Source organism: Sapajus apella, unplaced genomic scaffold (genome assembly GCF_009761245.1).
Source record: "Sapajus apella isolate SASKATOON/1434 unplaced genomic scaffold, GSC_monkey_1.0 scaffold55, whole genome shotgun sequence".
Taxonomy (NCBI): Eukaryota; Metazoa; Chordata; class Mammalia; order Primates; family Cebidae; genus Sapajus; species Sapajus apella.
Window position 1 is genome coordinate 8004084 of NW_022436995.1, and position 27135 is coordinate 8031218.

A 27135-nucleotide genomic window follows, 5' to 3' on the forward strand; every position below is an offset into this window, starting at 1 on the left:
CCCCTCACCATATTTTTAAGGAAGTGAATAGGGCTTTAAGACAGACAGCCTCACTGTTTTGCCCATTTCTGAGATGGAAAATCAAGGAATATTGCCCCACCTCCACCCCAGGAATCTCTATGCCCCTCCCATAGGCAAGATGGAAGCTAGACCAGAATGGGCAGCTTGTGCTTCTTGAGCGGGGTGGTGGTGAGGGCAGATGGGGGCAGGGAGACAGGATTCCCAAGCCCAGCGTTTTGACCCAAGAGGCAGGGACTCCAAGGCTCTAGAATGGGAGGAATTGTGGGAGGAAAGGCAGAAGGTCCGAGTCAAGTGCACCTGCAGTTATTAACTATGTGACTTGGGCATCACGCCACCTGTGAGCCCCCATTTTCATCTCTAGGGCAGTGAACTCACGAATAGGTTTGAGTTGTTTCCCTCCCAGGACTGTCACAGGAATTGAATGAGGTGCCTTGCTTAACTGCACTGTACCGGGGAAGCCTGCTTAAATGGAAGACAGGCTTTCCATCTTTAGCAAGCTGCCGCAGTCCCCACTCGTCCCTCCAAGGCAGTGTTGCATTTTCTTTCATTCTAACAACCTCCCTGAGTTGAGCAGAAATCACACTCCCTGTAACTTCTGCTCCGCAATTTAGAACAGCCCAGAAGCCTTAGGTCCTTTGGGACACTCTGCCCTGTCCACACGGATCTCTCCTCCCTGCCCCGCGGAGCGTCGTCCGCTCCCTCCTCTGCTCCTCTCCTGACCCACATTTTGCACTTCCTTGCTCTGCCGTTCCTCTTTAAACACTTGTCCAAATTGTCTGTGGCTCGTCCTGTATTCCGCCCAGGGCAGATGCAATAGCGCAGCCCAGCACCTCCCCGCCGTGGGGTCTGTGCCTGTTCTCCAGGCAGTTGGCTGTGACAGTGTGACTTTATGGAAGGGTGAGCTCAGTGACGGTGGCTGAACTACTGCTGGTGACACGGAAAAGCCTCCCGGACCCCGGATCTCTCGCTTCTTGCCAGAGGAAAACCGTGTCCCGTTCCTCCCATGTGAGCACTATCAGGCTGATGGCCGTCATCTTTGACATGTAACGTAACTTTGCCCCAGATGCCAATATTATATGGCTGGTTTTTATTTTTTTCCAGAAAATCTTAATTGGGATTTCAAATGCATTTGGGGGGATGGTCTGTTTCTGTTTACCTCTAAAAACAATGAGAAGGAAAACAAAGTATAATTCTCTTGCCAGAAAAATGGAGTCCAATCTGAAATTAATTTACAGAGTCATAGTATTTTCCATTTGCGAACACTTGACCCATCCCAGCCGCTAGAGCTTCCTTTCCTCCTCCTCTGATACCACACACTGTGGGTGGTGGGAAGTTACTGAAGGCACGACTCCGGCTCGCACAGACCCTGAAGTCCAGCATTGGGAAGAACGGTGTTCATACAGCGCTGTCAAGGGTCATTCTGCCTGCGATAGCCTGTCGGCGTGGACCCTGCGCCAGGCCCTGCTCGGAGCTGTATGTGTGCCGTTGCCCCTCACGCTCACGGCAGAGGTGAGACAGTGCTGAGAGATTTCGACAGACAGGGAATCCGAGGTTTAAAGAAGCGATGTTTGATGAAGCACTGAAGGGTGGGGCTGGGGCTGGAACCAAAGCTGGCTGCCCTTCGGCTCCCAGGGTCCTGCTGGGGAGATGTTCCCAGGTGGGCCTGCGCTGGGAGAGGGGAAGCAGGAGTGGTCCCCGGGGGCTTTGTCCTGGAAGCTGGGCAGGTGCTGGGGATGGAGCTGGCCTGGCTTTGGAGCCACAGGAGAGGAGATGGCCGGGAAGAGCTGTGTTTGGGAAGGTTCCTTTCTGTGCCAGGGGTCAGCAGTCTGGGTTCTAGCCCTGAGAGGGGCAAAACGTGGGTTTGTAGGGGAGAGAGGGTGACCCCACTGAGTGTAAGAAAGATCAGCTCCAGGGAGCTCTTCTTACCCTGGGTTCCAGACTTCACCAAAATTCCAGGGGCAGCCCCTGGGCCCAGCCTGCCCCCTTCACCATCCCCTGACTACTTGAGGCTCTGGGTCAGTGGCTTTGCCCCTTGGAAGCTTGGTTTCTGCATCTGGGACAGGAAGGGGTCAAAACACCCTTCTTCATTGTTGAGATTAGATGGTTTGAGAGCCGAAACTTCTTGCAAAGTGCCTGGTACCAAGTAGGCCCTCTCTAAATAATTAAACGATAGTTTTCATGTTCCCTTCCACTTGCTTTTTTTTTTTTTTTTAAAATTTCCCCCCCTGTAATAACAAATTTTAGAAGACAAGTTAATACATTGCTGTGTATAGTCTGAGGCCAAGAATTTCCCCAGTGTTTACAGACCAGAGTAGCACTTTGAACTTCGATTTTCTCTGCTGCCTCTGTGCTGGTTCACACCCTCTCTAACATGCCAGAATGCCCTGCGGGGTGTGTGTGTGTGTTTGTGTGTGTGTTTTCATCATATTATAAAAACGTGAAACATTTGAATTCCAGGTAAATGGTAACTTAGCCATGTCCCTTCTACCAGATTTAACAAACGTTAACATTTTCCAGATTTACGTTAGGTATTTGCAACATCCCTTTCTTAACTAAAAATAAAACCCTTGTGCTGAGGGCCTCCTGCCACTCCAGCCCCCTTCCCCTTCTTCTCTCTCCCGTTTCACAGGTGTTTACTCTCTCTTAAATTGGTGTGTGTCCTTCCCAGCTAGAATTTTGTAGTGTTGTTATTTGTAAAGCCCAATAACCCCATTGTAATGTGTTTGAACCACCAAAGCAAATGATCAGCTTTTGGGAAAAGAAGGCTGAATATCAGTGGCCCGAGATTGCAGAACAAACCTACCTGCTGTCAAATTGAAATCCCAAAATTATAAATTCATTGCCTTTGACTTAAAACTTGAAACCCACAGCCCTGCATACTTGCAGATACATTAAAGGTTGTGCCATCTTGAGCTCCCAGGGTCATCTGAACCTTTCATGTGAGGAAACACATCCCAGAGTCAGCTATTCTTTTTTTTTTTTTTCTTTTTCAGATGGAGTCTTGCTTTATCGCCCAGGCTGGAGTGCAGTGGTACCATCTCGGCTCACTGCAATCTCCGCCTCCTGGATTCCAGCAATTCTCCTGCCTCAGCCTCCCAAGTAGCTGGGATTACAGGCGTGCGCCACCACGCCCGGCTGATTTTTGTATTTTTTAGTAGATACGGGGTTTCGACATGCTGGCCAGGCTGGTCTTGAACTCCTGAGCTCAGGTGGTCCTCCTGCCTCGGCCCCCCAAAGCACTGAGATTACAGGCGTGAGCTACCGCCCCTGGCCCAGAGTCAGTTATTCTTAGAGCAGGTGTTTTGGCTGTTGTCTTTGATGCTTCCCTCCCTGCTTTAACATAACTGTAATACATAATTATTGTGGAAAATTTAGAACACATGGAGAAGTAAAGATTGAAATTGCTCACTGTCCTATTACCCCAACCTGCACCCCCAGAGAGCTATTTTCTCCCCTTCTCCCCAAGGGCAGAGGATGGAGATGGCTACACTCCTCCAGGTGGGGACTGACACCGTGGTCTCTTCGGGTTTCCTGGCAGACAGGCCCATTGACAGTAGGTGGGTAGAGGCCATCACCTGCCTGAGGTGAGGTCAGTGGGCAGGGCTGGGCATCTCCTGGTGGTCTTCCCACCAGGCCTGTTCATCAGGCTGGGGTCTGACCTCTTTCTGGTGTCTGGTGCTGACCCAGGCAAGGTAACAAGTGCTCAGTAGAGGAGTCCTGGTTCCTTCAAGGAAGCTAGGAAGTGCAGGACAGACCAGCCTGGATTTGTGGCTTTTGCCTGGGCTTGACTTTTGACCACTTTTCTGAAAAAGGACAGGGGCGTTTTTTTGTTTTGTCATTTTTTTTTTTTTTAAAACCAGTAGATGTTCCTATTTGGTTCACAGAGATAAACACTTAAACCAGGTGATCTGAGCACTGCAAGTCAGTTTCGTACCTCAGTCATTTTCTGTGTGCCAATATGAAACTGTTCCTTCCTAAGATCTTCCTTTTTGCTTTTTCAAACTGAAATCATTTTCATTAGGATCACTATTTTCCCAAGTGCGTTTTACCACAAAATTTGGTTCTGTTTTTGTTTGCTTGCTTGCTGTTAGTACTCATTTTAGCTTCTGCCATTATTTCCATCATGTCCCGCGTAAAATTTTGCATATCTGAGTTGTTGGATTCCTTCGTCCGTTCTTGGTGAGTGACTTTCATGGTCTGCAGTTCCGGCTGCCTTCAGTTTTATTTTGAAGCCTTTCTCTGTGAGGTTTGATTTTTCCAGGGTCAGTTTTTAAATGTTGAGAGAAGCGTGCTTTTTCAGTTTGTTCATTATTTTCGACAAATGTTTTAGGTGGGTAATTTTAGCTTTGTGGATCGGCAGCATTTTTGGGGGTGGATCATTGCTCTCAAGTCGAATTTTCCTTGGTAATCTGGCCAGAAGGCCCATGGGGTCAGAAAGGCAGGTCAAAATGTCTTGCTGCTTTCTTGAAGAATTTGAAACAAGCTTGCAAAGTCCTATCCTCCCTTTGGATTTCTCCTGTCTGGGTGTTGCCAGGGCTCCTGCTAGCCACAGGGAAAATAGGATGTACTAGGATTCAGACTTCTAGGGAGGGTTGTATTGTCCTTGTGATCAGAGTCCCTCCCTCCAGTCCCTGTGACTTCCCAGCTTCACGCGCACATCTTGCCCACACCCTAGGCAAACGTGGAAAGGAGCAGCTCTGGTACACTGGAAAGAACGGTGGATGGGGAGGTAGGAGCCCCACGCTGAGGGGTGAACATGTCTTTTCTTCTTGTTGGACTCATCTCAGGGTTGAGTTGAACCCATCCACAGGGTTGCTGGCCAGAGATCTATCAGAGTTCTTCTGGGTTTCTCTTTCTCTGGGTGGGGATATGGACTCTTAGGATGTCAGGAAGCCACTGTAGGAAACCCCCTGTGTGGGTGAAGCAGAGGCGTCGCTCAGGGCCTTCTGCGGGTTCTGGGTCCTGGGACCCTGCTTCTCCCCGACCCCATTCCCCCTCTGGGCACCAGGGCCGAGCTTGCCTGCCATTGCAGTGGATCTATGGAAGAGGGTTCCGGAGTGTGGGGAGAGCCCGCTGGGGAGGGGAGGTATTTGCTCCTTTCCAGTCATTGCTGTACCGAGCAGTTCCCTAGGACAGTTGAACCCAGGGGAACGGAATTCATCTGTGTAGGTAACCATCCATCTCCTCTTAAAGGAAAAGCCCCTGCTCAGCCTCTCTGGGCAGCTGGAATGCTGCTCTGTGGGTCTGGGTGTTTTGTTCCTTCTTTCTTTCTTCCTTTGATTTCTTGCTGTCTCCTTCAATTAGACTTGTGACTGTTTTCACATGGCTATTTGTATATACAAGCCATGGCAGGCATCATAATTTGTGTCTGTCTAGATCAATAAGAGCAGCTCTAACCAAAAAGTCCAGCTGAGAATGTATAAATACCCTTCACCCCCTCCCCTCCCTGGAGGATGTGAAAACCCCATCCCATTCACTCTCCAGAGCAGCTGGTTGACTTGATCGGGGAAGATGCGAAATATAATTTCTTTGAATGTGCTTTCTGTTTACCCTGTTAGTGGAATTTGATCAGTGTTTAAGCAGCTGTAGTCGATTCCCAGCCTACTTCAAAGCAAAAGCCCTTCGCTGTGCCATTTGCAAAATTACCTTTGAGAGGCTGAGTGTCGGAAATGCATTTAGACACAGACTGTGCCTTATATTAGCTCTCCGCTGCCCAATAAAACGGGCTTGGGCGGATCTGAGGCAGCTACCAAAGGAAACTTACAAACAGATTCCGGCCGGCAGCGATGATTGTGTGCCGTGCTCGCTGTGGAAAAGGAGGGGGTTGGAGATTTAAGTTTACGTGGATCTTGAGGATTTTAAGAACCAGATTTCTTCTCTTTGCTCACATTAGGGGAAAAAAAAATAAACCTCAGATGTCCTGTGATATCTCGTTACGTCAAGTTTTCCTATAAAATGTCAAGACGGCAGTATTGGGTTTCCTGGCTTGGTTTTCCCCACTGTGTCTGTTCTTGCCAGAATTTTTATTAGGAGGAGGGGAGCCTTCTGTGCCCCTCCTTCCTCAGTGAAATCATTTCTTCCCTAGCCTTTAACCCTGTAAAGTTTGGGAAGGGAATACTTCGATTTTAAGGTTAAATAGAAAACGTCCCTAGTGACCGTGGCTGGAATTAAGGTGTACTTAAGGCTGCTGCAGCTCTGGTGGGTCCTGGCTAGGTGCTGGGTTTTGCTGTGGAAAGCAGCCTGCATAACTGGCCTTTCTTTCCATGCCTATGCCTTCTACAAGCATCCCCTCCAAAGCCAGTACGATCCCGGCTATGCTAAAAGGCCCTGGAAAATGTGAACCATAAAAAATGTTTGGTACTCTAGAATTATGACTCTTTTCATCCTGACCAACTTCAGTCAGATTGTCATATCTGCTGTCACCAGGTATGGAGCAGGCATGGGTGGAAGCTGTGCATGTGTTTAGGTTGGGTGTGGTGGTTCATGCCTATAATCTCAGCATTTTGGGAGGCTGAGGCGGGTGAATCACGAGGTCAGGAGTTTGAGACCGGCCTGGCCATTATGGCGAAACCCCGTCTCGACTAAAAATGCAAAAAGTAGCCGGGTGTGGTGGCAGGAGCCTCTACTCACAGCTACTCGGGGGGCTGAGGCAGAAGAATTGCTTGAACCCTGGAGGCAGAGGTTGCAGTGAGCCAAGATGGTAGGTACCACTGCACTTAAGCCTGGGTGATAGAGCAAAGACTCTGTCTCAAAAAAAAAAAAGAAAGAAAAGTGAATGTGTTTAGGCTGGGCACGGTGGCTCATGCCTGTCATCCCAGCACTTTGGGAAGCTGAGGCAGGTGGATCACTCGGGGTAAGAAGTTCGAGACCAGCCTGACCAACATAGTGAAACTCCGCCTCTATTAAAAAAAATACAAAATTAGCTGGGTGTGGTGGCACACACCTGTAATCCCAGCTACTTGGGAGCCTTGAGGCAGGAGAGTCACTTGAATCTGAGAGGCGGAAGTCGCAGTGAGCTGAGACCTTGCCATTGCACTCTAGCGTGGCAGCAAGCGTGAAACTCTGTCTCAGAAAAGAAAAAAAGAAAGAAAGAGAAGGGAATGAGTGAATGTGTTTGATGGCAGCTGTGCTTGATAAGTGAATGCATTTGACTCAACAGGGCAGGGGATTCTGGAAGAGACGTTAAGTACAGATTGATGAGTGTCGTGTCTCACCGTGAAAGCCTCCCTTCTCTCTCCTAGTCCCCCTGATAATGGAGTGGTGACAGCTTAGTTCTCACTTTGGTTTCAGGCAAAAGCAATGGTACCTGGGAGGTGGAGTTGAATAGAGACTTCTCTAACGCTCTCCCTTGTTCTCACTTCTCTTTATTCTGCCGTTCTGTCTTTACTTCTGCCTACCTAAGCAGCATGCTGCAGAATAAGCTGTACAGGAGGAAGTATGAAATCTCCAGGCTGAGAAACTAGAGAGCAGATGACCTTCTGAGGGCTCTGGGTACACAATCCTTGATATGACAGGTGGGTCTAGAGCTGACAGAGGCTCAGGGCGGCCTGATGGGACAGTGAGAGTGAAAGGGAAGGCCATTAATAATGACACCAGGTCAACACGTGTGAACCCAGCTGTCCTGAACAAACCAGGGTTTGTGGTTATGCTCCAAAGCCCAGGCTCCAGTCTCTTCGGGCTCTGTTTTGATTTGGAAGGAGTGAAGCCTTCCCCTTTGGAAGCGTAGGCTAGGGTTACAAGCTGAGGTGTTCACAGGGACAGTCAGAGTGCAGGAAACGGGGCTTGGTGCAAGGAAAGAGAGTAGCACTCGGGGTTCATTTGTGTTCTAAAGGGGGCATTGGCAACTCAGCATCTGACAACGTCAGCGTGTTGCCAGATCTTCTGAGTTCTTTCAAGAGAAGCCAAATATTGAGATTTACATACAAAATCTCCGCGTTTTGAAAAGTTGGCAACCATTTAAAAATTTTAAAAACGCTATGCAGGCCAAGCACAACATCTGTGGGCAGTGGACAGCTGTCTGTTTTTGACCTCCAGCCCAGACCGATTAATTGACGGCTGTTTTCTGGGTCTCCCAGTTCCGGCCACGGGAAGTTTCTTAGGGAAGTTGCCTGGGCTGACCACAAGTGAGGTGGGGAAGTGGAACGAGGAGCTTGATCTGGTTCCCATTCATCATTTATTTGCACAATAAATATTTATTGAGCACCTGTTACGTTCAAAGTACTCTCTGTGTTGTGCCGTGTTTTCTAGTCAACGTTTTGGGATGAGCTGCGTCTTCCTCATGCTGCTGGACTCTTTCTGCCCTGCACGGTCATGGTTCCAGGCTTCTCCCTGAGATTGGAGCCAAGGTGGATAGAGTGGGAGGAACGTCAAGTGGGGGATTGTGGGGGAAAGGCCTGGGCTTGATTCTCAGACCCTGCAAAGTTCATTGTATTTCAGCTTAACCCAGCAGTAGTGCCCAGGATGAGACAGTCGTCATCAGAGGAAAGCCCTGGGGATTTGGAAGCTAGAACAGAGCGCGCCCAGCCAGGGACCCCGGTCTGGCAAAGTCCCTGAAGGCTATACCAGGACCAGGAGGCAAAAATCACAGAACAGACTGCATTCAGCTCCATACATGGCAGAACTTTCTAACGGAGCTCTGTATCCTGTGGTTGTTGGACTGGATGACCTGTAAGCTGTTTTTCATTACCTGGAAAGTCTGATACCTGGAGGCCGCTCCCTGAACACTCATTAGACCTCCCGGGTCTTCAGCCCACTCTGGTTCATGGCTTACCTCTGGCAGCTGAATTGGAGCTGAGGTCGAGTGCCCCAGAAAAGATAATATAAACTCTAAATTGAGGCAGACTCGGTTTGCCTGGGGATGCGGTGGGGTGGTATGGGGGAACAGAGGCTTCTGTGACACTGCAAGGTGTCATTTGTGTCTTCCGTTGTCCTGCTCTCTGAATTTTAAATTAGGGTAAATCACACCAACTTCACAGGCTGGTTCAGTGAACAAAGGCACAAGGAGAGCTTGGGTCACTTGCTCAAGGCCACACAGCTAGGCAGGGAGGAGCTGGGGCCTGGACCAGCTCGGCGGTCATCCACTGCGCTCTCGCCCTCCTTCCTAAACTGTTAGATTTTAATTTCCTTTTGGTATATTCCTTCTTTTGTGTGTCTTCCCCCCGCCCGCTCCATTGTTTCTAAGACTGTCAGTGTTCGAATGTTTAATAGCTAGGGTTTTTTTTTTTCCTGTACACTTGGCCAGAAGTAGGAATTCATCACCATCTGTGAACATTTACCGAGCCGCCATGGTTAGCGTGGAATTGTGCTAGAAACACTCAACCCCGGGGCTTGGTTGGCAATAAACGAGGTCTTTCTGCAGAACTTCTGAGGACAAATCACCAACGGGTTGGAAAGCTTGTCCTTCAGGAATGGTGAAAGTCTATTTTTCACCTTGTTATTGCCTCTTCCACCTCTGTTTCTCCCCTAGGGTCAGTCTTAAGTGTGTTAAGTGCTTTTGTCTGCTCAATGTCCTAGATAAGAGGTTTCCCAACGATGTCCCCTGATCTGTACCCCACCCCCAATTCTCAGCCTTCTGGACAGACAGAGAATGGACATCTGGTTTGTTTTGGAATGACAGGCTAGACTAGAGGCATCTAGAGGCCTGGTAACTGCCGAGGCTAGAAACCACTGTGCTAAGTCACAGTGGAGCTACGGTGATCTTAACATTTCAAGGAGGAAAAAGCTGACGACGTAGGCTTGTGATGTTTGTGAAAAGGGTCCCGTGGGGCATCTGGCGAGCGTCCCATGTAGAGCTGGAACACAGGGGCATGCACCCATGCTCCGGAGACGACTCCAGCGTCCGCATGCCCATCGGCTCACTCCTGGGTTGGAACATCCTCCTCGTTGTCTCTGGCATGTCCTTTTCCTCAATGAATCATCCCCGGCCAGGCCAGACGTCCTTGCTGGAGAGCCAGCTCTCTGTGCACCAGCCCGGTGATTCTCTAATGCCTGCTTGAAATTTGGTGACCCACCTTGGGATGCTTTGTCTGTTGAGGTTTTCACTGATGAATAGTTGTTAGGAGCACATCAGCCAGAATGGGACTTTTCAAGCCATGTAGTAATGGATCTGTACGATTTTTTGCACAAAGAACTAAATAGCTGAGATGCTAAAGTGGCAGATATGCCATAACTACCTTCTCAGTGAAACCTTCGGTGTACATATTTGCCACACTGTGCTGGAGCATATTAAGGCAGCTCACTGATGTTTCAGTATTTAGAGTTTGTCATACAATGAGCAAAAGTGGACACCTTTGACAGTCTGCAGCTGGCACTCGACTTAAACGACCACGATTGGTTCCGACAGACCGGTCGTAACATGATTTGGTCGTAAGTTGAGTAGGCTATGTGCACGCAGAGACGGTAGTGCTGCCGGAAGCTGGTCCGTACTGTCGTACACCCAGCCGGGCAACGTTGGCGCTGCCAGACGCGGAGCAGTCGTGGCTAGCGATTGTGGTCGTAAAGTCGAATGGTTGTAAGTTGCATAGGTCGTAAGTCGATCTATACCTGTATTGGAGCAAAACATGTCTAGGCTTCTGCTTACTTTGTTGCATTTTTAAATCCCCATTTCCATCAGAATGTGACTTGTTGTTTGTTTTTTGGCAGAGTCTCACTCTGTAGCCCAGGCTGGAGTATACTGGCTTGATCTCAGCTCACCGCAGCCTTCCAAGCGATTCTCATGCCTCAGCCTCCTGAGCAGCTGGGAATCCAGGCAGGCACCGCCATGTCTGGCTCATTTTTGTCTTTTTAGCGGAGACGAGGTTTTACCATCCTGGCCAGGCTGGTGTTGAACTCCTGGCCTCAAGTGATCCGCCCACCTCGACCTCCCAAAGTGCTGGGATTATAGGCGTGAGCTACCATGCCTTTTGTTTTTTTGAGACAGAGTCTCACACTGTCACCTAGGATGGAGGGCAGTGTCATTATTTTGGCTCACTGCAGCCTCTGCCTCCCAGGTTCACGCGATTCTCCTGCCTCAGCCTCCCAAGTAGCTGGGATTATAGGTGCACACCACCACACACAGCTGATTTTTTGTATCTTTAGTATTTGTATTTTTAGTAGAGATGGGGTTTCACTACGTTGGCTAGACTGGTCTCGAACTCCTGACCTCATGATGTGCCCGCCTCGGCCTCCCAAAGTGTTGGGATTACAGGTGTGAGCCATGGCGCCTGGCCTTTTTTTTTTTTTAACAGTTGTGTCGAGGTATAATTGGGATGAAATAAATGGCACATATTTCAGGTGTACAATTTGAGGAGTTTCATATTCATATATACCCATGAAACTGTCACCGCAATCAAGACGGTGAACGTGTCCGTCACTCCTCAGACTTTCCTCTTGCCTCTTTGCAATTTCACCATCCCATTTGCCCGCTGCGCACATCCGCAGATGTGGAAATTTGCATTTCCTAAAATTTTACATAAATGGAATTCTACTCTATGTATTACTTTTGTCTGATTTTTTTTACACAGCATAGCTATTTTCAGAGTCATCCATCTTTTTGCATGTTTCATAGTGACTTTTTATGGCTGGGTAATATTTCATTGTATGGCTATTAAGGGAGGGGTGTTGATCTTCAGGGATTATTTATTTTCATTTTAAAAGTTTCTCCCGAAGTAGTGGTTTATTTTTGTTTTTTTTTTTTTTTTTTTTTTTTTGAGATGGAGTTTCGCTCTTGTTACCGACCGAGGCTTGAGTGCAATGGCGCGACCTTGGCTCACCGCAACCTCCGCCTCCTGGGTTCAGGCAATTCTCCTGCCTCAGCCTCCTGAGTAGCTGGGATTACAGGCACGCACCACCATGCCCAGCTAATTTTTTGTATTTTTAGTAGAGACGGAGTTTCACCATGTTGACCAAGATGGTCTCGATCTCTTGACCTCGTGATCCACCCGCCTCGGCCTCCCAAAGTGCTGGGATTACAGGCTTGAGCCACCGTGCCCGGCCCTTATTTTTGAAAATGTGCTTTGAAAGAAATTTGTTTATAATTCATTTGGCCCTAAAATTTGTGTAATTGAGTTAAATCAGTGAGTATAGTATTTAGCATCAGCTGTGCTTGCGACGTGCCAGGCTTGGCGGTGCTTGCAGGGCACAGAAGGGGTTCCTGTCCTGGCCGGTGGTTCATGTGTTCAGGAGGGTCTATCAGTAGTTCACTAGTGCACCACTTCCTACATGGGATAGAGGTGCCGTGGTTTTAGACACAAAGACGGCTGTTATGCTGTCTTTGCAAAAACATTGAGGTCTTGCTTTCCACAGGCTTATGGCCTGATGCAAGTTTCCAATTTTGCACAATGTCACAGCAGATATCAGATATGCCTTCCACGCCCTTGGTCTTTCACAGCTAGGCGTGGGGCTGGAATCTGAGCTGTGGTTGCTGTGGTTCTCTGATTCCTGCTCAGAGGATTGTGTGATGAGGGCTGCAGTGTAGGTGGGAAGTCAGCCTCCTGGATTCCCTCATCCTCACAAAGCCAGGCACACAGGGAGGCTGTGGGGCTGGGGTTTGCCATGGGAATTTCTTCCCCAGCAGTAGAGCCGGAGTGGTGTGTGTTACTGGGGAGTGGGAAATGTACCCCCTTTTCCTTGTCCATAGTTCAGTCAAGTTCTCCTGAAATAAGTCTTCCTACTGTGTGTAAGAAAAACCAATAAGCCTCTGATTAATAGTCAAAGACTGTCAGAAAAGGGACGTTGGAAATATCTGGTCCAGTCTGCCCATTTTATAGATGAGCAAGCTGAGGTTCAGCAAGCAGGAGTGACTCAGGAATAGGCGCTCGTAGCAGAGCTGGGACTTGGGAAATTCAGGCACTGCTTTAGACCTTCATTTTCATAATCCTTGAGGATGAGCGTTTCAAGAAGGCTTGGCAAAATTTGATAGGCCTGGGAAAGAGATTGTTAATGTCTCCTCCTGCACTAGAGCATGCTGGGCCATTAAAAAAAAAGGAAAGAAAGACAAAATAATTCTCCCAGATGATGTTTCTAGAATGTTCTCACATCTTAGTCCCTGACCTTGCACCAGCTTGTCCTAGGAATAACATTAAAATTCAGGAGTTGGGGCCGGGTGCGGTGGCTCAAGCCTCTAATCCCAGCACTTTGGGAGGCCGAGGCAGGCGGATCACAAGGTCAGGCATTAGAGACCAGCCTGACCAACATGGAGAAACCCCATCTCTACCAAAAATATGAAATTAGCTGGGTGTGGTGGTGGATGCCTGTAATGCCAGCTACTCGGGAGGCTGAGGCAGGATAATCGCTTGAACCCAGGACGCAGAGGTTGCAGTGAGCCGAGATCACGCCATCGCACTCCAGCCTGGGCAACAAGAGCGAAACTCCATCTCAAAAAAAGAAAAAAAAATGCAGGAGTGGAGATCGGCAACATCATTGGACAGGGTTTCTGGTTCGTGAATAAAAGGTGAGGGGTGATACTGTATGTCAGGGTAGCGCGTCTCAGTTTATGAAGGGTCTTCATGTGCAATCTATACGTGAACCAGTTGACCGTCCCCCACACGGCCCCTTTACACCAGTGAGGAAATAGGCCCCCGGAGATGGGGCGCTTGGCCTGAGGTGGCCCAGGTGGTAAGGAGAGGAGCCAGATTTCAAGTCCAGGTTCCAATTTCCAGTCTCTTGTTATTTCCACTGTGTCCCCCTACAAGGCAGCTGGGGCATGCAGAACAACAGCTTGACACAGTGGGAAGAAGCTGGGCTTTTATGTTCAGAGTTCAGAGTTCAGCTCTGCCTCCCTGCCTGCTGGGTGACCTTGTGAAATACTCCTAACCTCTCTGAGCTTCACTGTCTTCTTTTGGATGATGAGGCCCTGTCCTACAGGATTAAAGTGTTTAAACATGGTAAGTAAAGTATTTAAATATGGAAGCACTAAAGTGCTTACCATAAAACTTGCTTCTAGGAAGCAACTGGTCAGCGTTACCTCCTTAATGAGGGTGAAGTAGAGGAGGGAAAACTAGTTGTTAAAAGAGAGCCTATAAAGCAAAACTTAGGGCACATTTACATATACCAGGGGGTGCCCCAGCCCTGTTCTTCTTGCACATAGAATCTTAAATGTTTCCTAGATTGAGCCATTAATCTTCGTTCTCTTGCAAAGGAAGTTAAGATCGAGGTACTCACCAAGTGCCTTGCGCAAAGTAGGCCTGTAATAGATACAGACTGAGTGATCGAGTGCTCTTTGGAGCAGCAGAGAGTGTGCCTACACATCATTTGAATAAAACGTGACAGCCTGGCAGAGACCAGACTTGGAAGGTGATAGGCTCAGGGCACGTGGGCAGGGCAGCTGTCCCTGGAGGTACAGCCTGCAGCGCGTAGTGTGGAGGCTGGAGGGGCGGTCCCATGGCACCAGGGTTGAGTGGGCGTCAGTGCAGACTTAGGGATGTGTTTTTGGGGGAGGGGACAGGGAGGGACTCCTCAGACACTTAGATGGAATCTCAGGTCATACAGAGACATCGTCCCTGTGTTTTATGTTTTCCTTTCAGAACATCTCCATTTAAGTAGTTGATGCTCTGAGCAGGGAGAGAAGAATGAGCCTTTTCCCTCTGATAGAGCCAGTAGTCACCTCTTCAGGTTCAGAATTTTTTGAGATGGAGTTTCAATCCTGTTGCCCAGGCTGGCGGGCAGTGGCGCAATCTCAGCTCGCTGCAACGTCCGCCTCCCGGGTTCAAGCGATTCTCCTGCCTCAGCCTCCTGAGTAGCTGGGATTACAGGCATGTGCCACCACGCCCAGCTAATTTTTTATATTTTTGCATTTTCTACGTGTTGGTCAGGATAGTCTCAAACTCCTGACCTCAGGTGATCCACCTGCCTCAGCCTCCCAAGGTGCTGGGATTACAGGAGTGAGCCACCGCGCCCCGCCCAGGTTCAGACTTTTTAAGGGGTATGGGGACAAAGTTGGGTCAATGTTAAGAAAAGAAAGGCTTTTTCTCCGTCCCTCCCTCTTGCTTAATCCAAGGAGCAGAGAACACCGGGGAAACTCGGCAGCAGCGGGGGGGATGATTCGGGAGCTAGATGGGGCCTGACATACGAAGCTGCTACCTGGTCACAGCCAGGCAGAGTTGGAAGGGTGTCCTTCGGCAGGGTGAGAAGAGAGCAGCCTCCAAAGATTCCCCTGCACCCCGCCAGGCCCTGCCGGGGCCCCTCGCACCCTCCTCGGAGCCTGTTTGAGAATTCAGTGATTCACTTCCCGTCGTCAACTCTTGCTTAATGTTCCCCTCCATTGTTACCAAACAATCTGGGCCCCAGCGGTGTGTGAGTTCTGAGAGCGGAGGAGGGAAGAGGGCACCAGAGCTGTTTACAGAGCTGGGAGACGGGCCCAGGCTTGACAGCCGGGCTGACTTGAAAGACAGGCTCCAGCGGAGCGTGGCCCCCGACAGCTGGGTGTGTGTGCGGTGGCAAATGCCAGGCACAGCCGCTCCTCCGCAGAGACCACTCTGTTCTTTCTGCTCTGGATGGGAGCTCCGGCCCTTTGCTGTGGTGTTAACTTCTTTGTTCAGTTACGCCGACAGCTGAGTTTTCCATTTGGGGCCATAGTTTTGGGATGGATTCCTCCAGCAGAGAAAACAACACAGGGCCGGTCGCGGTGGCTCACACCTGTAATCCCAGCACTTTGGGAGGCCAAGGCGCGTGGATTGCCTGAGGTCAGGAGTTTGAGACCAGCCTGGCCAACATGGTGAAACCCTGTCTCTACCAAAAATACAAAAACTTAGCTGGGTATGGTAGGGGGCACCTGTAATGCCACCTACTTGGGAGGCTGAGGCAGGAGAATCACTTGAACCCGGGAGGCGGAGGTTGCAGAGAGCCAAGATCGTGCCATTGTATTCTAGCCTGGGCAACAAGAGCAAAACTCCATCTCAAAAGGAAAGAGAGAGAGTGAGTGTGTGAATGAACGAATGAACAACACAGGAGCTCGCTCGGAAGGATCCCTGGGTAAATACCATCTCCTCCCCGGCCCCTGTTTCCTCGTGTGTTTGGGGAGGGGAAGGAAGTAATGGTGAAATGCCCCCCACCAGCTCCAAAGCCCTATGGTTCTGAGGCTGGAATAGACTGCAAAAGAACATTTGCATTCCACCCTCCCGCTGCCCCTGCCCCAGGTCCAGTTCTACCAGCCACAGATGTGAGCACATCTGGAATCTGTCTACCTGTCTCATTCATTTCATGACCTCTGACTTTTGAGGTCAGTGATTTTGCAGCCTCCCTCAACTTTCTGGTTTAAAGCAAACCCCTCTCTCGGGAAGTTGTTTGAAATCAATTTAATTCCTTTATATCCCACATGACAGCTACGACTGCCACTGTTGAGTTGATGTTGGCATCAGGTTTGGGGCTGCTTTGGTTTTTGTATTTGCTTCTAACCTGCAGAAAGAGTCGACGTTCTGAAGTTTTCTCCCTCATCCTTTCTGTTCGTTGCTCCTTGTGCAGTAGAGAAGAGGGATTTTTGTTGGCAGTCCACATTCTGGATTACTTATTTCCTCAGCTGCTGTTGATGACTCAGGCTTTCTCCAAGGCCCTAGGTGCCTAAAGGTAGAGAAGGGATGGGAAGTGTAGGCACAGAACACCTTTCAGCCCCTTTCCCCTGCAAGTGAGTGTTTCTCCCAGGTATATGGAATGCTAGAAGGTGCTAGAAGGTAAGGAGACACTAGAGATCCGTTGAACCCATCATTTTTTTAAATGAGATAATCCATACCTAAAGACTCCCATGTTAGTAGCACAGCCAGAGGAGGGGACCATACTCATTCCTGTCATCTAATGAGCAGCCAGGCTCCAGTCCGCTCTCCAGGGTGGCCCCACACATCCGCATACTTTCTCCTTTTTTTTTTTTTTAGACGGAGTTTCGCTCTTGTCACCCAGGCTGGAGTGCAGTGGCATGATCTTGGCTCACTGCAACCTCCGCCTCCCAGATTCAAGTGATTCTCCTGCCTCAGCCTCTGGAGTAGCTGGGACTACAGGCACTCGCCACCATGCCCAGTTAATTTTTGTATTTTTGGTAGAGACACGGTTTCACCATGTTGGCCAGGCTGGTCTTGAACTCCTGACCTTAGGTGATCTGCCTGCCTTGGCCTCCCAAAGTGCTGGGATTACAGGCATGAGCCACTGTGCCCAGTGGCTGCCTCCTCCTCTATTAAATCCAATACTGATAAAATCTCCAGTTAACCCAATGAACCAGTTAGCAAATATTTGTTGTGCAAATTTACTGCAGATTGCTCTATTTAATGTCTGCCTATAACCTTAGACACAGATGACTCTGTCTCCCCGGTACGGCAAGTGGGCAGAGCTTCCTCATTTGAAAACATTTTAGCTTCCTGCACTTACCCACTGGTTGCTTTTGCCTAACTGGCACCTGTGGCTGTCATTCTCCTGCTGTTTTTAATTGCCCCTCTCAAGACCAGCTGATTGCTTAAAGAACATTTCTGGTATCGGGCCTATGGCAGTAATGTGTGTCTGTGGATTTCTTTGCTATGAGGCTTGACTTCTTGATCGGGTTCATAAGGCTGGTGGGCAGCCTGAGATCTTTGCTTATTTCCTACATCTTCAGAAAGGTACTGTGATGCTTACCAGTTGCTGACACACATTATCAGTTCATAATTCCATTACCATTACCTATTTTCTGAGCACACATGACCTGCAAGCCCCATGCTTGCTCCATCCAGGATGCAGGCAAAGTTAAGTTGGGTCTCCTTCCCCTTGCAGAGTCCCTGGCACAGTTGGGATGAAGGGAAGTCAGAAACACACAGAAGTCGCCTCATCATACCAGGCCTTTGGTGCTAAATGATGATGCGTCTGAAGATTGCGGGACAGTGGGGACTGTGGACCGTAAGAGTTTGAGGAGGGGAAGATGGAGAGAGCTCATTCTTTTTTTTTTTTTTTTTTTTATACGGAGTTTCGCTCTTGTCACCCAGGCTGGAGTGCAATGGCACGATCTCGGCTCACCGCAACCTCCGCCTCCTGGGTTCAGGCAATTCTCCTGCCTCAGCCTCCTGAGTAGCTGGGATTACAGGCACGTGCCACCATGCCCAGCTAATTTTTTGTATTTTTAGTAGAGACGGGGTTTCACCATGTTGACCAGGATGTTCTCGATCTCTTGACCTCGTGATCCACCCGCCTCGGCCTCCCAAAGTGCTGGGATTACAGGCTTGAGCCACCGCGCCCGGCCGAGAGGTCATTCTTAGCAGGAAGCCACAGCATGGGTTGTTGTTTGAGCTGGAAGATCACTGGACCTCAGAGGGCTCTGTCCCCACCTGCACCTCAGCTCAGCATGCCGCTGGCCAAGAGCGCAGGGGCTCCACGTTCCGATGCTGCGGCTGCAACATTTACCTCCACTACATGGGCCTGTTCAGCATTTCGAGTTTCTATACCTGTAAATTAGGCCTGGTAACATCCCCCTGCGTCTGAATCAGCTGGCACTGGGTGGTCTGATAACGGGGAGAGTTGAAAGTATCCAGGACCCAATGGGAGGATGCCTCACCTGGAAGCCTCTCCTTGTTCCTGATTGTAGCTGTTTTAGGGATGCAGCTTTCAGACAAGAGCCACTTAGTTGATGGGGCCGGCTTAATGGAGGAGGGCTATTGCCACCCTGACATTGTAAGCACAGGCCTGGCTTATCTGAAGTCCCCCCTTCTTGCTTGTGTGGAATTCCTGTCTTCCTGCCCATAGCGGTTCTTGGCTGTCTTAGGTGAATTGCCCCAATGAACCAGAACCTTTTGTTTAAGTATAATGGGAAGTCTGTACCCTTAGACAGAAGAGAATGCTGAGTGGCCACTTAACTGTCCTCAGGGTACAGATGCCAGAATATGAGGGACGCCCATTCTTTGTTACGGTTTGGGACGGGAACTGCTGTATGAGCTTGTAAAGCTTTGGTTCAGAAAGCACAGAATGTGTGTGGCACGGGGACTGGTGTCACGCAAAGCCTGCACTTTTTGCATGTAAAGGTACCTCTTTAACTCCACGGTCCTGAAACTAACTTTCTCCAGAAATGTGGTTGTTTCCCACCCTTCCTGTATTTCCAGCCCCCCGTTCACACCCAGCAGTGGCTGAGCTGAAAGGCTGGCAAATCCCGAAGGCTTTGGGGCTTTTTTAAAAAATAGGGACTGAGTTGTAAAGGTAACAAGACTGAGAAGGGGAATGTTCCTTTCTCAACCATACCGTGTGACATTTGCTAGGAATTGTAAAATCACCGGAGTGAATGCTTGTCCCGAGGCACTGCCTCTGAGTGTGAATGTCACTGAGTCGGCTGGTTGACCTGCTGCATGTTCTACGGCACTTGTGACATTGCTTTATCTCTCTGGCCAGTGACTCATAATTAAGGAAGTCAGAACTGTGCCATTAACACAGAACCTCCTCATTTGCCCTCTTCACCTCTCCCCATCCGCCGGTCCCAGTCAGGAATGCCCGCCTGACATTTTCTCTAAGTCTTTGGAAACTTTAAGATCTGTTTTGATATCATCATCGTCGCCTGGTTCCACTTGTTTTACCCCAAAAGCCCGTGAGAATCTTTTCCAGGAAAAAAAAAAAAGAGAGAAAGAAAGAAAATCCCACCCCCAAGCGTGCAGTCTGCCCACGGGAAGTGATTCATGGTGCTCCAATTCAGGCAGACCTGACTGCAGGAGGCCGGAGGCTGGGAACCAGGTCTGGGAAAAGAGGGCAGAGAAAGGGTACCCAGACCTAATGGCTTCTGCTCTGTGGAAGAAAGTGAAAAACAGAATGACTAAGAGTCCTGTAATAAGAATTGTTTGTTTTGTGAAGTTGAACTAATAGTGAGGCTTGCCGGCAGATAAGACATGAGAAATTGCAGTTGTCAAGGGAGGGGACTTTTCCATGTCCTGCTTTTTTTTTTGTTTGTTTTTTGAGAGAGCAAAGCTATTTCTCAGTCTTCCTTTTTTTTTTTTTGAGATGGAATTTTGTGCTGTCACCAAGGCTAGGGTGCAGTGGCACAGTCTCCCAGGTTCAAGTGATTCTCATGCCTCAGCTTCCCCAGTAGCTGAGATTACAGGTGTGCGCCACCATGCCTGGCTAATTTTTTTTTGTGATTTTAGTAGAGACTGGGTTTCACTATGTTGGTTAGGTTGGTCTTGAACTCCTAACTTCAGGTGATCTGCCCGCCCTGGCCTCCCAAAATGCTGGGATTATAGGCATGAGCCACTATGACTGGCCTTATTTTCAGTCTTAAGACATTCATTTATTAGTGGAAGGCCCAGATCTGAGTTTGTTCCACCTGTAACCCTGTTTTCTGTTCTTTGGAGAAGAGGGTCTTAAGACGAGACCAATAACTGACAGTTTCCAATAGCTCTTCCTCCCCAATATCCATTTTTACCTTTCTCTCCAAAGTTAGAGTTTTTAAAAAATATTTGATTATTTATTTATTTATTTATTTTAAGATGGCATCCTGCTCTCTTGCCAGGCTGGAGTGCAGTGGTGCAATCTGGGCTCACTACAACCTCCGCCTCCCAGGTTCAAGTGATTCCCCTGCCTCAGCCTCCCAAGTAGCTGGGACTACAGGTATGCGCCACTGTGCCTGGCTAATTTTTTGTATTTTAATAGAGACAGGGTTTCACCATGTTGGCCCGGATGGTCTTGATCTCCTGACCTCATGATCCGCCTGCCTTGGCCTCCCAAAGTCCTGGAATTGCAGGCATGAGCCACCGCACCTGGCCGATTTTTTTTAATTTGACAAATAATTGTCCCTATTTATGGGGTACATAGTGATGTTTTGATACATATTAATATCATTGTGGTGATCACATCAGGTTAATTAGCATATCCATCATATCAAGCATTTATCATTTCTTGGTGTTGGACGCATTCAGTATCCTCTTTCTCTTTGAAACCATGTAATATATGATTGTTACATAGAAACATTACACAGTAATAATCCACACAGTAATTGTAAACTATGTAATTGCATTATTTGATTAATCCTATGATATGTTACTATGTAACAATCATTACAGTTTACAATTACTATGTAATATAAATACATAGTTTACATAGTAATTGTAAACTACGTAATATTGTAATATATGATTGCTAGGTATTTGATATAGTATATGATTGTTAAGTATAATCATCCTACAGTGGTGTAGGACACTAGAACTTATTTCTCCTATTTGGCTGTAATTCTGAGTCCTTTCACAAATCTCTCCCCATCCCTCTATTCCCTCTACTCTTTCAGCCTCTAGTATCCTCTGTTTTTTTTTGTTTTTTTTGTTTTGTTTTGTTTTGTTTTTTTTTTTTTTGAGACAGCGTCTCACTCTGTCTTCCAGGCTGGAGTTCAGTGGCGTGATCTCAGCTCACTGTACCCTCCGCCTCTTGGGTTCAACAATTCTCCCGCCTTAGCTTCCCAAGTAGCTGGGACTACAGGCGCATGCCACCATGCCTAGCTAACTTTTTGCGTTTCTAGTAGAGACAGGGGTTCAGCATTTTAGCCAGGGTGGTCTTGATCTCCTGACCTCATGATTGCGCAGCTCGGCCTCTCAAAGAGCTGGGATTACAAGCGTGAGCTATCATGTGCTCGGCCCCTCTGTTCTTGATCTTGGCTCACTGCAAATTGCTTACTGGGTTCAAGCAATTCTCCTGCCTCAGTCTCCCCAGTAGCTGGAATTACAGGCACCCGCCACCATGCCCGGCTAATTTTTTTTTTATTTTTAGTAGAGATGGGGTTTGGTAGAGATGTTGGCCAGGCTGGCCTCGAACTCTGACCTCAGGTGATCCTTCCTCCTTGGCCTCCCAAAGTGCTAGGATTACAGGCGTGAGCCACCATGCCCAGCCCCCTCTGTTCTATTTTTACAAAATTAGGGTCTTGGGGTGACACATGGTTTTTCCCTAAATACTCATTTTTGTTTCTACCAAATGGAGCATCATGTCATAGAATGAAGGAATTCTTTCTGTTCTCTGGGCATTTTATTTTCTTCTCCCTCAAACTGACAATACAAATTAATTTGATTCCCTAAAGCAGTTTGGAAACAGAGACTCTAAGTGTTGGCTGTATGAACAGGCCGCTGCCAAGCGAGGCACCCAGATCACCCACAATGAGAAGATGGGTCTAAACACATCTGGCTTTGTGACTCCATTTCAATCTCCCTGTATTGTTGGAGGTCATCTTCCGGGATGAGGGACTTTCTGAAAGCTGAGGCGAAGTCCGTTGTTGCCTTAAGTCTATCACAACACTGGCAAGGGCTGTGAGCATGCTGAATGGGTTCCTGAGTGATCTCTTAAAAAACAAAAAAGTGGTGAGGCGCGGTGGCTCACGCCTGTGATCGCAGCACTTTGGGAGGGCAAGGTGGGCAGATCATGAGGTCAGGAGATCGAGACCATTCTGGCCAACCTGGTGAAACCCTGTCTCTACTAAAAATACAAAATTTAGCTGGGCATGGTGACAGATGTCTGTAATCCCAACTACTTGGGAGGCTGTGACAGGAGAATCGCTTGAACCCAGGAGGCAGAGGTTGCAGTAAGCCAAGATCACACCACTGCACACCAGCCTGGTGACAGAGCGAGACTCCGTCTCAAGCCTCCCAAGTAGATAAAAAAAACCAAAACCAAACAAATAAAGCATCTTCAGGCTTAATTTTCAGCAGAGTGAAATGGCCACCCAGAAAATTCTGTGAAGCCTGGCAACTTTTCCCTTTGTTCCAGTAATCACAGACCAACCCACATCTTTGCATCATCTTTTCTTTGGGACTTGAAAGTTCTGTGATCCTCCTGACACTCAAGAAAAAGCAATCCCCATCAACTTGGTGCTTGGAGAAAAAAGTTTGTGAGGACCAAAGCTATTGAATAGAAAGGCCTAAACACGCTGGTCCTCCTCCTTCAGTTATTACATCTTCTTTGGATGGGGAAAGGGAGGGGCTCTCACCAGAGCCAAAAGAGTATCTCCGCTGATTCAAACCCAGTGTGCTTTGTAGTCGTAGAGAACTGAGTTTGGAGAGTGACATCAAGGTTTAAGCCCAGGCACTGTTCCTTGCTGATCTGGCTGATGATGGGCAAGTCACTCAGGTCGTAAATTTTTCATCTGTAAAATGGGAGCGTTGACACTCAGCCTGCAGGATCCCTTTATCCAATGAGTTACTGAGAAGCGCTGGGTAAACACTTGCTCTGAGGTGTAAATTGCTTCTGTTTCCCCCCATCTTCTTCATCCCAGAGCATTTCTTTAGCCTAGGGGGATCTCAAGGGGAGGAAAGAGCGCAGATTTGCCCCCCAGGGGACATACGGCAATGTTTAGAGATTTTTTTTTTTTCAGTTGTCACAGCTGCAAGTGGCAGTGCCACCCTACTGGCATCTAGTGTGAGGAGGCCAGGCAGCCCCCCAGTCCCCAACAAAGATTATCCAGCACAAGACATCAGTAGTGCCAACGTTGAGAGACTCTGGGTCTCGCCAGATCCATAGCCCAGTGTTGAAACGTTCTTGGCGTCTGTGTGCTTTACAGATGAGTATCATCAAGGCGAACTTTCTCCAGTAGCCAACCACCTTCTTTTCCAGAAAGTACACACTGTGTCCGTCTGTGGCCCTTGGGAGGTGGGTTGGCCCCAGGTTTCGGGGATCTTGGTGTTTCCAGTCGAGTCCAGCCCTCCCAAGGATAAGACGACGTGTTTCCTGGCTTCCTCCTCCGAGGGTCTGCCCGGGAGCCTCCTGCAGCCTCTGCACCTCCTGCCAGGCTGCCCCGTCTGCCTGGGGCACTTGTCATGGACCTGAGCTGGCGGCTCTGGAGAGCTAGCCGGGGGAAAGAGAGGACTAAACATCATGGGGAGAAGTGAAGAAGAGGCCAGCTGCTGGTCTGGAGGACGGCATAGGGGGCGGCAGCCTGGTGTTTTATTTGCTGTCCCCCCAGACTGGCTGTATTCACACCTGAAGGTCCTGATATTGTCCGCTTATAAGTTCAGATGAAAATTGAGGTGTTCTTGGTGGAAATGTTTTAGTGACTGGTATCAAGGGCTGGCTGTGAAATTCTGTTTTCAGCTCTTCGTGGGCCAATCTAAACTGGAACATTCAAAAACATGCTTAGCGGCCGGGCGCGGTGGCTCACACCTGTAATCCCAGCACTTTGGAAGGCCAAGGCAGGTGGATCACAAGGTCGAGAGATGGAGACCGTCCTGGCCAACATGATGAAACCCTGTCTCTGCTAAAAATACAAAAATTAGCTGGACGTGATGGCACACACCTGTAGTCCCAGCTAACTTGGGAGGCTGAGACAGGAGAATCGCCTGAACCCAGGAGGCAGAGGTAACAGTGAACCGAGATCGCGCCGCCGTATGCTGGCCTGGCGACAGAGCGAGACTTTATCTCAAAACAAACAAAAATAGCTAAAAAAAAAAAAAAAAAAAAAAAAAAAAACCACCATGTTTAGCACACTTACAGAACTCATTGAGAATATTCAGGAAACTCAGCTAGAGATAGAGCACGTGGTCACTGTGGTGGAATGTGTGGTGAGGTTCAGCTACCTAGAACCTGGCCAACTGCATTCTTAACCTCACTAGATTTCTTCTTTGTGGCATCAAATGAAAAGAAGAGGCTAATATTGGAAATGGAGTTTAAATAAACAACAGTTTTAAAACCTTTGAAAACGCAGGGAGGTAGTCTATTCAGTGTACAGCCTGAGTTGCTTTTGTTTGTAACTCTTTGATTTCAAGCTTCAGAATATTACAATGACAGGCTATTTTTTTACTACAGTAATAATATAATCAAATTATGTCTTTCAACCAGAGCCAACAATTGCTCAGTCCCTTTAAAAAAAAAAAACAACAAACACTTGTCATTGTAAAGATCTTCAGGCAACGTAAGATTCCATACAACAAAGAAAAAATTGTCTTTCTGTTCTTAACTTGCCAAAGCAAAGTATACTCACATGTTTTACAAACGTCATCAGCAAGGTTTGACACCAGCTTAGTTGCAGGGAAAGAGGTAATGGCGAGGCTTCCTTCTCACGCTGCGGTAATTTGCTGGGTGACCTTGAACAAGGATCTCATGCACCAGAGTCTGTTTCCTCAACCCCACGATGCAGGGATTGGACGAGATGCCCTCCAGGTTCCTCAAGGGCCAGCTGTCTCAATTCTCCAAAGTGAGTTTTCAGGCAGACAGAGTTAGCTAGAGTGTCGCCTCACACTTTGTTCTCTGCACATGGGGCCTCTGTGGTTTGTCACATACAGCCAGGGGACTGGGCCCATAACTCCCTGAAGGATTTCTGCCCAGAACAAAGGATGCTTTCGATTTGACTGTGTGTACCAAAGGGAATGAGTGAGCCCCCAAATCAGACGCCCCTCTTGGCAGTGTTTTCAGGGCTTTCTTATTTGTTCCTTTATTAAACAGTTATCCTGGGGCTGTTCATTGCATGGAAGAAACAAAGGCATGTTCTAATACTCGCATATTAAAGAGCAGCAGAAAGAGAGCTCTCAGGGTGAGCTTGTAGTTCAAAGGCCAAATGGAACCAATGCAAGGAGACTTTCAAGCCAGAAGCAGATTTTTTTTCTGCCTTCCCAGAAGGTCTGATGGAGTGAGCACCTCACCCAAACTTGAAGTCATTCAAGTCTTGCTTTTATTTTGAACCAGAAAAAAAAAAAAAAGAAAAGAAAACCCACATAAAATGCAAGCTTTAAGTAGAGTATAAAGATTTTATGGCTGGGCGCAGTGGCTCACACCTGTAATTCCAACACTTTGGGAGGCTAAGGAGGGCAGATCACAGGTCAGAAGTTCGAGACCAGCCTGGCCAATATGGTGAAACCCTGTCGCCACTAAAAATACAAAAACTAACCAGGCGCAGTGGTGGGTGCCTATAATCCTAGCTACTTGGGAGGCTGAGGCAGGAGAACTGCTTGAACCCAGGGGGTGGAAGTTGCACTGTGCCGAGATAGCGCCATTGCACTCCAGCCTGGGTGACAAGAGTGAAACTCTGTCTCAAAAAAAAAAAAAAAAAAAAAAAAAAAAAAAAAAAAATGATTGCCGGTGAGTGAACACCGGGATAGTAGGGTAGCTTGATTGCTGTCAAAGGGAAAGTGATGGGGAGGATATGAAACTAGGAGGGCAGGTGGGGATATCCTCTGCAGCATGTGCGTTCTGGGAACGTGGATCTGTACCCCTGTGTTCTGGGAACATGTGTGTCTGTACCCCTGTGGGTTCAGGGCATTCATTGGCAACCCCAGGATCCAAAACAGCTCCTTTTTCTTCCACTAAAACTTAGCAGATGTTAGGGAGGAAAATGTAAAGATACAGAATAAATTGAGGTGAAATGTATGCTAGTGGTTTGGTTTTGAGTTATTAATGTAGTATTTGGGCCACTTTAAAAAATGGATATTAAACGAGTATTTGGGATAAGTTCACATTTTATGCAAATTGACTCCAAAGCTGCCAGGTAGGCTGTCCGTCTGAAATGGTGGTCTTCTCCTGGTATTTTATTCAAGATCTGGGCCTAGGGGTGTATCCCATTTAGAATTAGGGAAAAGAAGCTGAGTCACACTGTCTGGCTTCACTTTGTATTAACTCTGGGAAAGGTTAGGAAAGTTGGACAACCTCTCAGGTGCTCGGTTTCTCAATCAGTCTATGGTGATAATGATGCTTGAAGTTTATTGGGAAAACTGGTGGTAGAGTCAGTGCATCAGTCAGCTAGTGTTGTGTAACAAAGCACTCTAAAAACCCAGCAGCTTAAATATATTGTTTATGCTGACTCATGCTTCCGTGGCTCATGTGGGCTTGGTGTTTTGCTACAGATTTGGCTTAGGTCTGTTCCACGTGTTTTCATTTCTGGGCCCAGCCTATGGGGCAGTAGCAGCCTAAGGGTGGGGGGCTGGGAGCAGGGGAGGTCCCATGATGATGGCAGAGATACAAGAGGACAGGCAGGGACACATAGTGGCAGTCTGTCCTTTCTGCTCACATTCTACTGGCCAATGCAAGTCATTAGTCCACCCCAAAGTCAAGGGACAAGAAAATACATGCCACCTGTGGTAGGAGGAGTGGCAGAGCCACAGAGCAAAAAATGTGGCTGTAGAGAGGGGTGACTAATTCACTCTCTGTGAATTAGTCATCAAGCGGCCAACACAGTACCCGGCACATGGCAGTAGCCATTTTCACCTCTGTTGTTGTTACTGTTACCACTTCACAGACAAGTTGAAAAAG

At 48.2% G+C, this 27135-nt stretch overlaps 1 protein-coding gene across 3 annotated transcripts in view; it reads left to right on the plus strand.

The window, feature by feature from the left end:
- Positions 1-27135, plus strand: part of SMAD3 (SMAD family member 3) — a 138090-nt gene that overhangs the window by 72685 nt on the left and 38270 nt on the right. The window contains exon 1 of one of the 3 annotated variants that reach the window (XM_032244593.1): positions 3217-4750. The exons of the other annotated variants lie outside the window; for them this stretch is intronic. Coding sequence (XP_032100484.1) covers positions 4743-4750 — 8 coding nt within the window. The 5' untranslated portion in view covers positions 3217-4742. Of the gene's footprint in view, positions 1-3216; positions 4751-27135 lie in introns of those variants that run through there. 3 annotated transcript variants of the gene reach the window in all.